At 63.2% G+C, this 9821-nt stretch overlaps 1 protein-coding gene across 5 annotated transcripts in view; it reads left to right on the forward strand.

The window, feature by feature from the left end:
• The window catches only part of CELF5 (CUGBP Elav-like family member 5), a 75565-nt gene that overhangs the window by 37366 nt on the left and 28378 nt on the right, over positions 1-9821 (forward strand). For 2 of the 5 annotated variants that reach the window (XM_006171784.2, XM_006171786.2), the window contains exons 2-9: positions 1219-1270; positions 3053-3181; positions 4677-4756; positions 6114-6260; positions 6715-6856; positions 6939-7085; positions 8175-8237; positions 8690-8773. In XM_006171784.2, the coding sequence (XP_006171846.1) occupies positions 1219-1270; positions 3053-3181; positions 4677-4756; positions 6114-6260; positions 6715-6856; positions 6939-7085; positions 8175-8237; positions 8690-8773 (844 nt within the window). Of the gene's footprint in view, positions 1-1017; positions 1098-1218; positions 1271-3052; positions 3182-4676; positions 4757-6113; positions 6261-6714; positions 6857-6938; positions 7086-8174; positions 8238-8689; positions 8774-9821 lie in introns of those variants that run through there. The other 3 variants (XM_006171785.2, XM_014585556.1, XM_006171783.3) reach the window with 2 other exon arrangements.

Here is a 9821-nt window from a genome sequence, read left to right on the forward strand (position 1 = left end):
TTTGGCAGGATTCCCTCCTCTGGCCCTTCCCTTCTGCCTCCTCCCCGGACGGGCCCTGTGTGGGGAGAGGCTGCAGCCCCCAGTCTGGGAGGAGACAGAGCAAGGCATAGACACTTCAACCCAGAGGAGCGCGGGCGCGAAGGTTATTAGCTGGGTTTGGAAGGATGTGTAGGAGTCCCCAGTGACACCAGGCTGGGAGGAGTCTATCCCGGGACCAGTGGACAAGCAGATGCCTTCCCACTCGCACATCCTTTGAGCCTGTTCCCAAATACCCAAATTAGCTCAGATCCAGGACTGGCTATGTTGTGGGGGTTGGGTGTCTTCCATTGACATCATTCCCAGGGCCTGGTTTGGAGGAATAGAGGTGACCAATGGGTCCAAGTGGCAACCTGGTCCATAGGTGTGACACTCCCCCCTACACACCCAAAGCTCGTGCCAGGTACCTTGGCGTATCTGTCAGCTGCTGCTGAGTAACAAACCATCCCGTTCTGTTTGTTCATTATCCAGCAGGGTGGCAGGTTTGGTCTGGGCTCAGCTCAGCTGGTCGGTTCTTCTGCTGGCCTCTCCTGGGGTCACTTAAGCACTTGCACTCGGCTGGGCCTCAGCTGGGCCGGTGTCAGGGTCCCAAGAGGACAAGACTGGCTGCTGCAAGGTCTCTTAAGGCCTAGACTCAAACTTTCTGTAGCGGGACATTTGATTGGTCAGATCAAATCACATGGCCAAGTCCAAGAGGTTGGGGTGGAGAAAAAGACTCCTGTTTTTATTTATATACTTATTTGTTTGAGAGGTTTTTGCTATAGGGCGCATGTGCCCGCTAGAGACAGAGACAGAGAGACAGAAAGCGAGAGATCACTCCCCAGGGGGGATGGCCAAGCCACAATCCCTTCTCCTCCATTCTCCTCTCGGGGTCTTGGGCACGCACGCACACGTGCCAGGCGTGAGTTTTCTTGATGAAAAGAACTGCCAAGCCCTGTCATGAACAGGGAATGCAGCAAGTGGGCTGTCCTTCCCAACCGTCTATCATACCTGGAGGAAGGGCTATTGCTGCTGGGTTTTGAAGGCCGACTAGGAGTTGCCAGACAGATCCCACCCTGTAGGTAGGACCACGTGCCATGAGATTTGGCCGGCTGGTGGTGGGAGGTGAGCAGAGGTGAGGAGCTCCGGGGAAGAGCCCCTCCCCCACACTGCTGACCCTGACACCCCCTCCTCTCTCCGCAGATGGCGCGGCCGATCCAGGTGAAGCCTGCGGACAGCGAAAGCCGCGGAGGTAGTTGCTATTGCTCCGCAGCCGCCAGGCTGAGGGTGGTCGGAGGGGTGGGGTGGAGGGAAATCCCTTCTCCCGCTCAGCCCCAGAGGGGCCGTGGCAGGGGCTGCGGCTTTGTGGCCGGCCTTCCTGCCTGGGAGACAGCCGAGCCGTGCTCACCTGCCTGCACACGCGGAGGCCCCAGGCAGGGTGCGGGTGGGGAGCAGGGGCTGCACCCCCAGGCCCCGGGCACCGGCAGCTCTGGCCAGGCCTCGCTGCCTTCCCAGGACTGAACTGCCCTCTCCTCTCAATGCGCGGCAATGAGAACCTCCACGCAGAGATCGGGGTCCCCGAAGGGGCGTGTGTGCATGTTTGCACACACGTGTGGGGGTGTGCATACCTGGCATGCCTGTGCAGATGTGTCTCGTGCCACAAACCTGCTCTAGGAGTGCGCTGTGGGGTCACCCTCCTGCCTGCGCGGGGCCCTGGCATGTTCACACATGGGCACTTGTCTGCTGGAGGTGGACCATCTGGGTGGACTTGCAGTCTGGAGCCTCCGGGTTCTGTGCGGGGCTGGGCCTCACCATGGGGGTGTTCCCAGGGCGGCGGGAGGCCTAGCAGTCCGTGGTGGGATCCAAGACTAGTCGTTCTTGGAGATTCTTGTATTCCCTCCCCATCGTGGGTGGAAAAGGTCTGGTGGAGAGCCCAGACGGGAGAAGAGGCGTGGGGCAGGACTGCTAGGGTCCCTGAGTCTTGTCGGAGCCGGGTGAAGCTCACTGAGGCCGGAGGCACTTGGACATGCTCCAGTTGCCCGGCCGCCGATGTGGGACAGAGGTAGAGGGTGGGGTCTGTGTCTCCATCTCTGCTTCTTTTTTTTTGCCATAGGGTGCATGCACTTGCCAGAGAGAGAGAGGAAAAGTGGGGAAGCACCCCCTACCGGGACTGGCCATGCCACAGTCCCTTCTCCGTTTTCCTCTTGGGATTTTAGGCACACACGCACACACACCCGGCGTGGTTTTCAAGCTGCCGGTCAGAACTCTGACGGCGCAGGTGGGGACCAGTGCATAACCACCACGCCACCTGCTGGCCCCGTCGCTGTCTCTGTTTTTCTCCCCTGGTCTCTGGTTCTCTCTCTGCCCTCCTGTGTGTCTTTTACTGTCTCGGTCTCTGCTGTCTCTGTCTCTCTCCCGGTGTCTCTCTGATCTGTCTCTTTCTCCCTCGTTTTCTCTCTCTCTCCTTCCTACCCGTGAGTGACAGCTGCTGGAGAATCATTTCCATAGCGACCCAGCTCAGCATCCCTGGGAGCTGAAGCTGTTCCTGATTCCCGGGAGCAGCGCAGTGACCCAAGGGGGCAGAGCTCTGGCCCAGCCCCTGGCCTCGGGTCTGAGGTTCGGGTCCCCCAGTCCAGGTGGGGTATGGAGGCTCCCCTGGCTCCTGGGCCTGGGTGCACTGCCCAGCTCTTTGCACAGGCTTGGTGATCTGGTGCCTCCCAGCAGTCAGGCAGTGGCCTAGCGCCACGGCGTCTCCTAGCCCTGGCACAGTGCGGGCTCAGTGCACGGAAGAGGTCGTCTGTACCCCGAGGTCCCGCGGGGCTGAGAGTGGGCATCCCAGACGGGGCATCGTGGGCAATGCCTGGAGCTGGGGCGGTGCAGGGTGCGCGGGAGGGCGGAGCTACGGGGCTGGGAAGGCAAGGCCGTGCCTTCCCCTCTGGGACGCAGAACAGGAGCCGGCACAGCGCGGGACTCTTCTGCAGGCTTCTCTCGTGAGGTGGGCTGGGGGCTTGGCTGAGGTGGCTGTCCCCGCCCGCAGGGGACCGTAAGCTGTTTGTGGGAATGCTGAACAAGCAGCAGTCGGAGGAGGACGTGCTGCGACTGTTCCAGCCCTTCGGAGTCATCGACGAGTGCACGGTCCTCCGCGGGCCAGACGGCAGCAGCAAAGGTGACCAGCAGGGCTGGGGAGTGGCTGCAGAGAGGGCGGGGCCTGAAGTGTGGGCGGGACCTGGCAGGAAAGAGGCTGGACGGAGGGCGGGGCCTGCGGTGTGGGTGGGACCTGGGAGGAGAGAGGCTGGAAGGAGGGCGGGGCCTGCAGCGCGGGCGGAACCTGGCAGGAGAGAGGCTGGACAGAGGGCGGGGCCGGCTCTGAGGGCGTGGCTAGTGGGAAGGAACAGGCTCCGGGGGTTCGGCTGGGCTGGCTGACGCGGTTGGGCGAAGCCGTAGACTCCCACCCAGTCCTAACCCTCTGGGACTCCCTGCGCCCTGCAGTTTCTGATTCATCCACCGGTGTACTCATCCACGGACGTGGTCCGTGAGACTGCGTCTGTCTGGATCTGCCTGCGCCTCTGAGTTCCTGCCTTCCTGCCCCAGGGCGCACAGGGGTTCTGTCTTCCTGTGGCGGGGATCTCACCGCCTGCCTGTCTCCCTGGGCGTTCACCGACCTTGCTTACCTGTCTCAGCCCTGTCTTCTCTTTTAATTTAATTTAATTTAGTTTCGTTTTTGCTGTAGGGTGCGTGCACACTTGCTCAAGAGAGACAGATAGAGACAGAGAGGGAAAATGAGAAATCACCATTCAAGGGGGATGGCCATGCTGCAGTTCTCTCGGGATTTTAGGCATGCACGTACACGCTCCTAGCGTGATTTTCAAGCCACCAGGCCTGAGACTCGAACCACAGTCAGCCATGTGGGAATCCAACTGCCTTAACCACCATGCCCCCTGCTGGCTCTGTCTGACTTCTTTTTTGATATTGAGACATAACTGCATGCCATCAAATTCACCCTTGCAAGATGCCCAACGCGGTGCTTTTCAGAATACGTGCAAAATTGTACCACCAGGACCCCCAGTGGCCCCACAGCGGTCCCCACGGCTGGGTGTCAGCCGTCCTCCATCCGGCTGGGGCCCGACGACTGTAGCCATCTAAGTTGGCCTGGGTCTGGCGGTCGTTTGTCCATCGCTGGAGGCTGCCTGTGTGACCGTCTGCGGGTCAGTCACCTGGTGCTCGAGGACGTCCATCTGTCTGACCTGTCACACTGGTGGCTCTGATGGGGCTGTCACCTAAAACACACCCATTGGCCTCGAACCACCTGGGCCTTGTGCCCACGGGCCTGCCCCTCTCGGCCCCTCCCTGTCCTGAGGGCAAGCCCTCCCTGACACTGCCTCACTCGGCCCATCTGCCCCGCTCCTGGCCAGCTCGCAGGCGGTCCCTGCCGCTCTCCGACACTGGCTGACTTTTGGGCCGAGGGGGCGAAGGAGTGGCTGTGTGGGGACGCTGTCCGCCCTCGGACTTTCTGGCCACCTGTCCAAGGGGTGGGCCCACTGTGACCCTCAGGCTGTTAGCTTGTCCAGCTGTCTGTCCGAGCGAATGGCCAGCTCTCCTCTGCTCGCTGACTCCCCCTCTCCAGCTGCACCCCCTCACCTCTCCTCCTTCTCCCGGAGCAGGCTGTGCCTTTGTCAAGTTCTCCTCCCACACGGAGGCCCAGGCGGCCATCCACGCCCTGCACGGCAGCCAGACCATGCCGGTGAGTGCGGGCGGCGGGGCGGCAGGCGCTCCACCTCTGCAGCCGCCCACCCGTCCCTCCCTGTGCTGTGCACCCTGGCTGTGGTGTGCGGGCACCGGCACGTGCTGAGGCCGTGCGTGTGGGTGTACCTCAGAGTGTGGGTGTGCAGTGATTGGTAAGGGAGGGTTCCGTGAGGTTGCGTGCACGGGAGGTGTGGGTAAGTCTGCGTGGGTAACGTGTGTGAGCCAGGTGAGTGTGCACGTACGTTGATGCGTGTATGTTGATGTGTGCGTGTGAGCATGCATGTGTGCAAACGTGTGAGTCTGCCTGGGGTGAGTGTGCATGTGCACAGCTGCAGTTATCTAAGGGTGGGGTGTGTGCATGTGAACACGTGTGAACACACGTGCATGCTTGTGGAGATGCACGTGTGAGTGTGAGTGCGACTGTGTGACCACACGTGTGCGCATTTTGAGTGTATGTGTGTCTGCAGGTGCAGATGGCAACCGTGAGCGTCTGTGGGGACCAGTGTGTGCACGCGGGTGGAGTGTTGCCGTGTGTGTGTGGGTGCGTGTCTACATGAGAGTGTCCCAGAGGGGATGAGACGGGGCGGGGGCGTGGCTTGGATTTCCCAGGCCAGGCACAGGGCATGGCAAGAACACGGCCCAGGTGGGAGTGGGCAGGGCTCAGCTCCTGTACAGAGCTGTGCAGTGACAGGGCTGGTCGCCACGGTGGGGACAGGTCCCCACGAAGGCGGGCATGCTGGAAGGCTGGGGCCGGACTGCTGGAAGGAACCGGCTGAAGGACACGCGGGCCCCCTCGGACCTGCTGCAGAGGTACCCCTCCCAGCAGCGGCATGGTGCTGCAAAGGTCAGGGTGATGCCAGAGTTCCTGCCCCCACCAGTGAAGCCAGGGCCTTTCCCTGCTGGGGGCAGGCGCCTGTGCTCCACAGGTGGGCTCGAGCTGGTGGCGGGACTCCCTGCAGGTTCCGCGGGGCGCTGTCCTAGGACGGTCTGGCTGTTGTCCCTCTCCCACGGCCAGAGCCTCACCTGCCCTCAAGCATGGGTGGCAGCTGCAGCTTTGGCGGCTGGAGTCTCTCCCGCCCTCGGTGTGGGTGAGCCTTCTGCCCCTGCAGCGTTGGGTGACTGTTTCCGAGGACTCGGTTGGCTGCCGGCCCCTCCCGGCCGCCCTCCAGGCACAGCCCCGGGCCTGGGCATCTGTGCCATCAGGCTGCCTGGTGCGGGATACCCATCTCGCTCTGGCCCCAGCTACGCAACCGGGGGTCCATGCGCATGGCAGACAGCCGCCTGCTTCTGCAGCCCTCGCCAAAGGGCCCGAGTGGCCTGGCCCCGGGACCCCAGAGTTCTGTGCTGCCCTGCAGGGAGCCTCGTCCAGCCTGGTGGTCAAGTTCGCAGACACGGACAAGGAGCGGACGCTGCGGCGCATGCAGCAGATGGTGGGCCAGCTAGGCATCCTGACGCCGTCCCTCACCCTGCCCTTCAGCCCCTGCAGTGCTTACGCCCAGGCTGTGAGTGCCGCACGCCCGCCCCCTGCCCGCGCTCCTCGCTCGGCCGATGTCCCTGCCTCAGTCCTACCCTGAGTGCCAGCCCCAGCCAGGGCCCCAGCATGAGCTGAGCCCTGACCCCAACTCTGGACTGACACCACCCCAGGCTCAGCCTCTCAGAGCCGAGCAGAAATCCACCCTGAGCTGAGCCCCATCTCAAACAAGGGAGCCCCTGATCCCAGCTGGGCCCTGACCCTGACGGGACCCTGATCTCCAATCTGGACCCAACCTTGGCTGTGCCCTGAACCTCCAAATTCAGTCAGCTCCTCCAGCGAGACCTGGCCTAGTGGAGATCTGATCCAGGCCGAGCCCGGAGCCCCATTCCCGAGTACACCCTGATCCCAGGCGAGCCCTCATCCCAGCCTGGCGCCCCCGGGAGCCCGGGACCCAGGCAGTGAGCCCCCCTGTCCCTCCCCAGCTCATGCAGCAGCAGACGACCGTGCTGTCCACCTCGGGCAGCTACCTGAGCCCCGGCGTGGCCTTCTCCCCCTGTCACATCCAGCAGATTGGCGCGGTCAGCCTGAACGGGCTGCCTGCCACCCCCATCGCGCCTGCCTCTGGTGAGTCCGCTGGACCTGAGGCGGGTGGGCAGGGTGCCTGTCCAGTGGCCCGGGCTCCCCATGACGCTCCTCTGCCCCACAGGACTGCACTCACCCCCGCTGCTCAGCACTGCCGCTGTGCCCGGCCTCGTGGCCCCCCTCACCAACGGCTTTGCAGGCGTCATGCCCTTTGCGGGCGGGCACCCTGCCCTGGAGACTGTATATGCCAATGGCCTCGTGCCCTACCCAGGTAACTCGGGTGCTGCCCAGGGCCAGGACAGGGGCAAAGCAGGCTGGGTGTCTCTGGAAGAAGCCTGCGTTCTGAGACTACGGTACCCAGGGACTGCAGGAAGCAGAATCCTGCTCTCCCCGCACTCAGGGCTTCAGGGCAAGCCGCTTCCAACTCTGACTCCGTGAAATAAGTCCTCTGAGCCTTTAGCTGCCAGAGGGGGCCCGTGCTCCTGGAGGCCACAGCCAGCAAGAGGGAGAAACAGCCAGCAAGAGGGAGAAAGCACCCCTGATGGGGCGTAGTCACACCAAATCCCTTCCCCTCCATTTCGCCGACCCGTGGGGTTTAGGGCATGCATGCGCCCATGCGCATGGGCTGGGATTCAAACCGGGAGGCTGGCCGTGGACTCCACATGCCTTAACCAGTAGGCCACAGGCCGGCCCTGTTTTTAACTCGTGCGGAAATGCTTAAACGCCACAGGGAGTTGCAGAAACAGTACGGAGTGGTCCCAGGGGCCTTTCACCGGCTGCCCCATGCTAACATCATACACGGCCAGGGTCCATCCGCAAAGCCGGGACAGTGCCCCCGGCCAGAACCAGAGCTCCACTCAGACGTTGGGACTTCACCCTGGTACCTGCGCCCATGTGTCTGTGTGGGGGTGTCTGTGCCGCCACCACCACCCTGCCCCAGCACGCTCTCTGCTGAACTTCCCCCGACGCCGGACTTTGGGGTTGGGACCACCTCTCCTCCCCTAGTGGCAGCGGAGGGGGATCTATGAGCTAGCGGTGGGGATGCAGCCAGGCAGTTATGGGGCGGAAGAGTGAGGGGACCCTGGGGAGATGAGAGGTCGGGACAGGGAGAGAGAAATGGGAGTGAGAGTTACACCTTTCGGGAGCCCGAGGAACCCGGATTCTAGTGCGGAACCTGAGCGTCCCAGTGCGAGGGCTTCGCCTCTGAGCCTCGGTCTCCTCGCCTGGGAAACGGGTCACGGCTTTAAAGGCTTTAGCGCGAAGTGGGGCAGATGTCAGCGCTCACTCTGGCTCTAACGGGCAGGGGTGGATGGACACTCCTGCTGCCCTCACCTCACTCAGCCCTCCCTCTGCCCCGCAGCTCAGAGCCCGACGGTAGCTGAGACGCTCCATCCTGCCTTCTCCGGAGTCCAGCAGTACACAGGCAGGGGGGCGGCCCCGCCCCGCCCAGGCCCCAGCCCCACCCACAGGCGGTTCCCTCCCCCTTCCCTCTTGTGTAGCCACGCCTCCTATCTCTGGTCCTGCCCCCAGCCCACTCTTGGCCCCGCCTCTTCCTCCTCCCTTCTATCTGCCAAAGCCACGCCCCATCTCTAGCTCTCCTTTCCAGGGTCTGGTGGTGGCCCCGCCCTACATCTTGTCGCCCTGCCCCCTAGCTCATGGCTCCACCTCACCTTGGTTTTCCATTTGGTCTTGGCTCCGCCCCTCCACCGGCCCCAACCCGGCCCCGCCTCTTGAGCTGTGGCCCCGCCCCCTGAGCCATGGCCCCGCCCCATGCTTCCCTTCCACCGTGGCCACGCCCTGTCCCGCTCCGCCCCGTGCGGGGCCGCCTGGCCTCACGCCCCGCCTCCGCCCTGTATCTCGCTCCGGTCTCCGCAGCCATGTACCCCACCGCGGCCATCACGCCCATTGCGCACAGCGTCCCCCAGCCGCCGCCCCTCCTGCAGCAGCAGCAGCGAGAAGGTGAGGCGGCCGTGACGTTCCCCGGGGCCAGCCCCCGCACTCTGACCGCCCCCTCCACCGCAGGCCCTGGGCCTGGCCGGCGAGTCGTGGGTGTCCTCGGGCACGGGATCTCCCTCTCCGAGCCTCGGTGTCCTCCAGCAAGTGGGCCCCACACTAGCCCCGACCCTGGCAGAATGAGCGATGACCTACCAGCCCTGTCCAGAACCGAGGGATCCTCTGGTTTTTGGAGAGGAAATTCTTTTTGAGGTTGGGGTGTGGCACCGTGGCGAGGCCTCCCCAGTAAAGCCAAGGCTGTCTGTCAAGGAGAGGAGGGGTTAGATTCTGGAGTCCCACATCAGGAGCTCAAATCCACCCAGTTCCGACGTGCGGCACCCTAAGGAAGGTACCTAACTGGCCCCTGCCTCAGTTTCCCCATCTGCAACGTGGGCGACCACCCGTGCCTGCAGGCATTAAAGAGAAGTGACAATGGCGGGGTCCTGATGTTAACGGTGACACGTAGTAGTAGCTCCACACGGGGGACTTCCTTCCTCCCTTTAATCCTTCTGTGTGTACACGCACGTGTGTATGGTGGGTGGGCGTGCTGGGGAGAAGGGGCCAGCCAGGAAGGCCGCCCATCACCAGGGCCTGGCCCACGGGCTGCGTTCTTTTCAGTTGTACTGTTTCTCCCGTCCTTGGCGTGTGGATGGCGGACACTGCCAGGGTGCTGGATCTGCGCTTTGGACACCGAGGGGGGCTCCTGGCCATGGCAGTCAGCTGCTTCTCTGTCATTGGTCCCATGCAGTGTCCCCGAGAGGCTCAGAGGTTAAAGCCACCTCCAGATGTGAAGTTCATTGCTCTTGACCCCCAGAGCACCCCTACACCCCACCACAGGGTGGCGCTGGCGGGAGCTGCAGCGGGCTCAGCCACTGAAGACCACCGATGTTCTTTTTCTTGGAGAGGTTTTCGCTATAGGGCGCATGCGCTCGCCAGCCAGACAGAGAGAGACAGAAAGCGAGAAATCACCCCCCAGGGGTATAGCCAAGCGACAATCCCTTCTCCTCCCTTCTCC

The sequence above is a fragment of the Tupaia chinensis genome, unplaced genomic scaffold (genome assembly GCF_000334495.1).
Source record: "Tupaia chinensis unplaced genomic scaffold, TupChi_1.0 Scaffold149964_2, whole genome shotgun sequence".
NCBI classification, from domain to species: domain Eukaryota; kingdom Metazoa; phylum Chordata; class Mammalia; order Scandentia; family Tupaiidae; genus Tupaia; species Tupaia belangeri.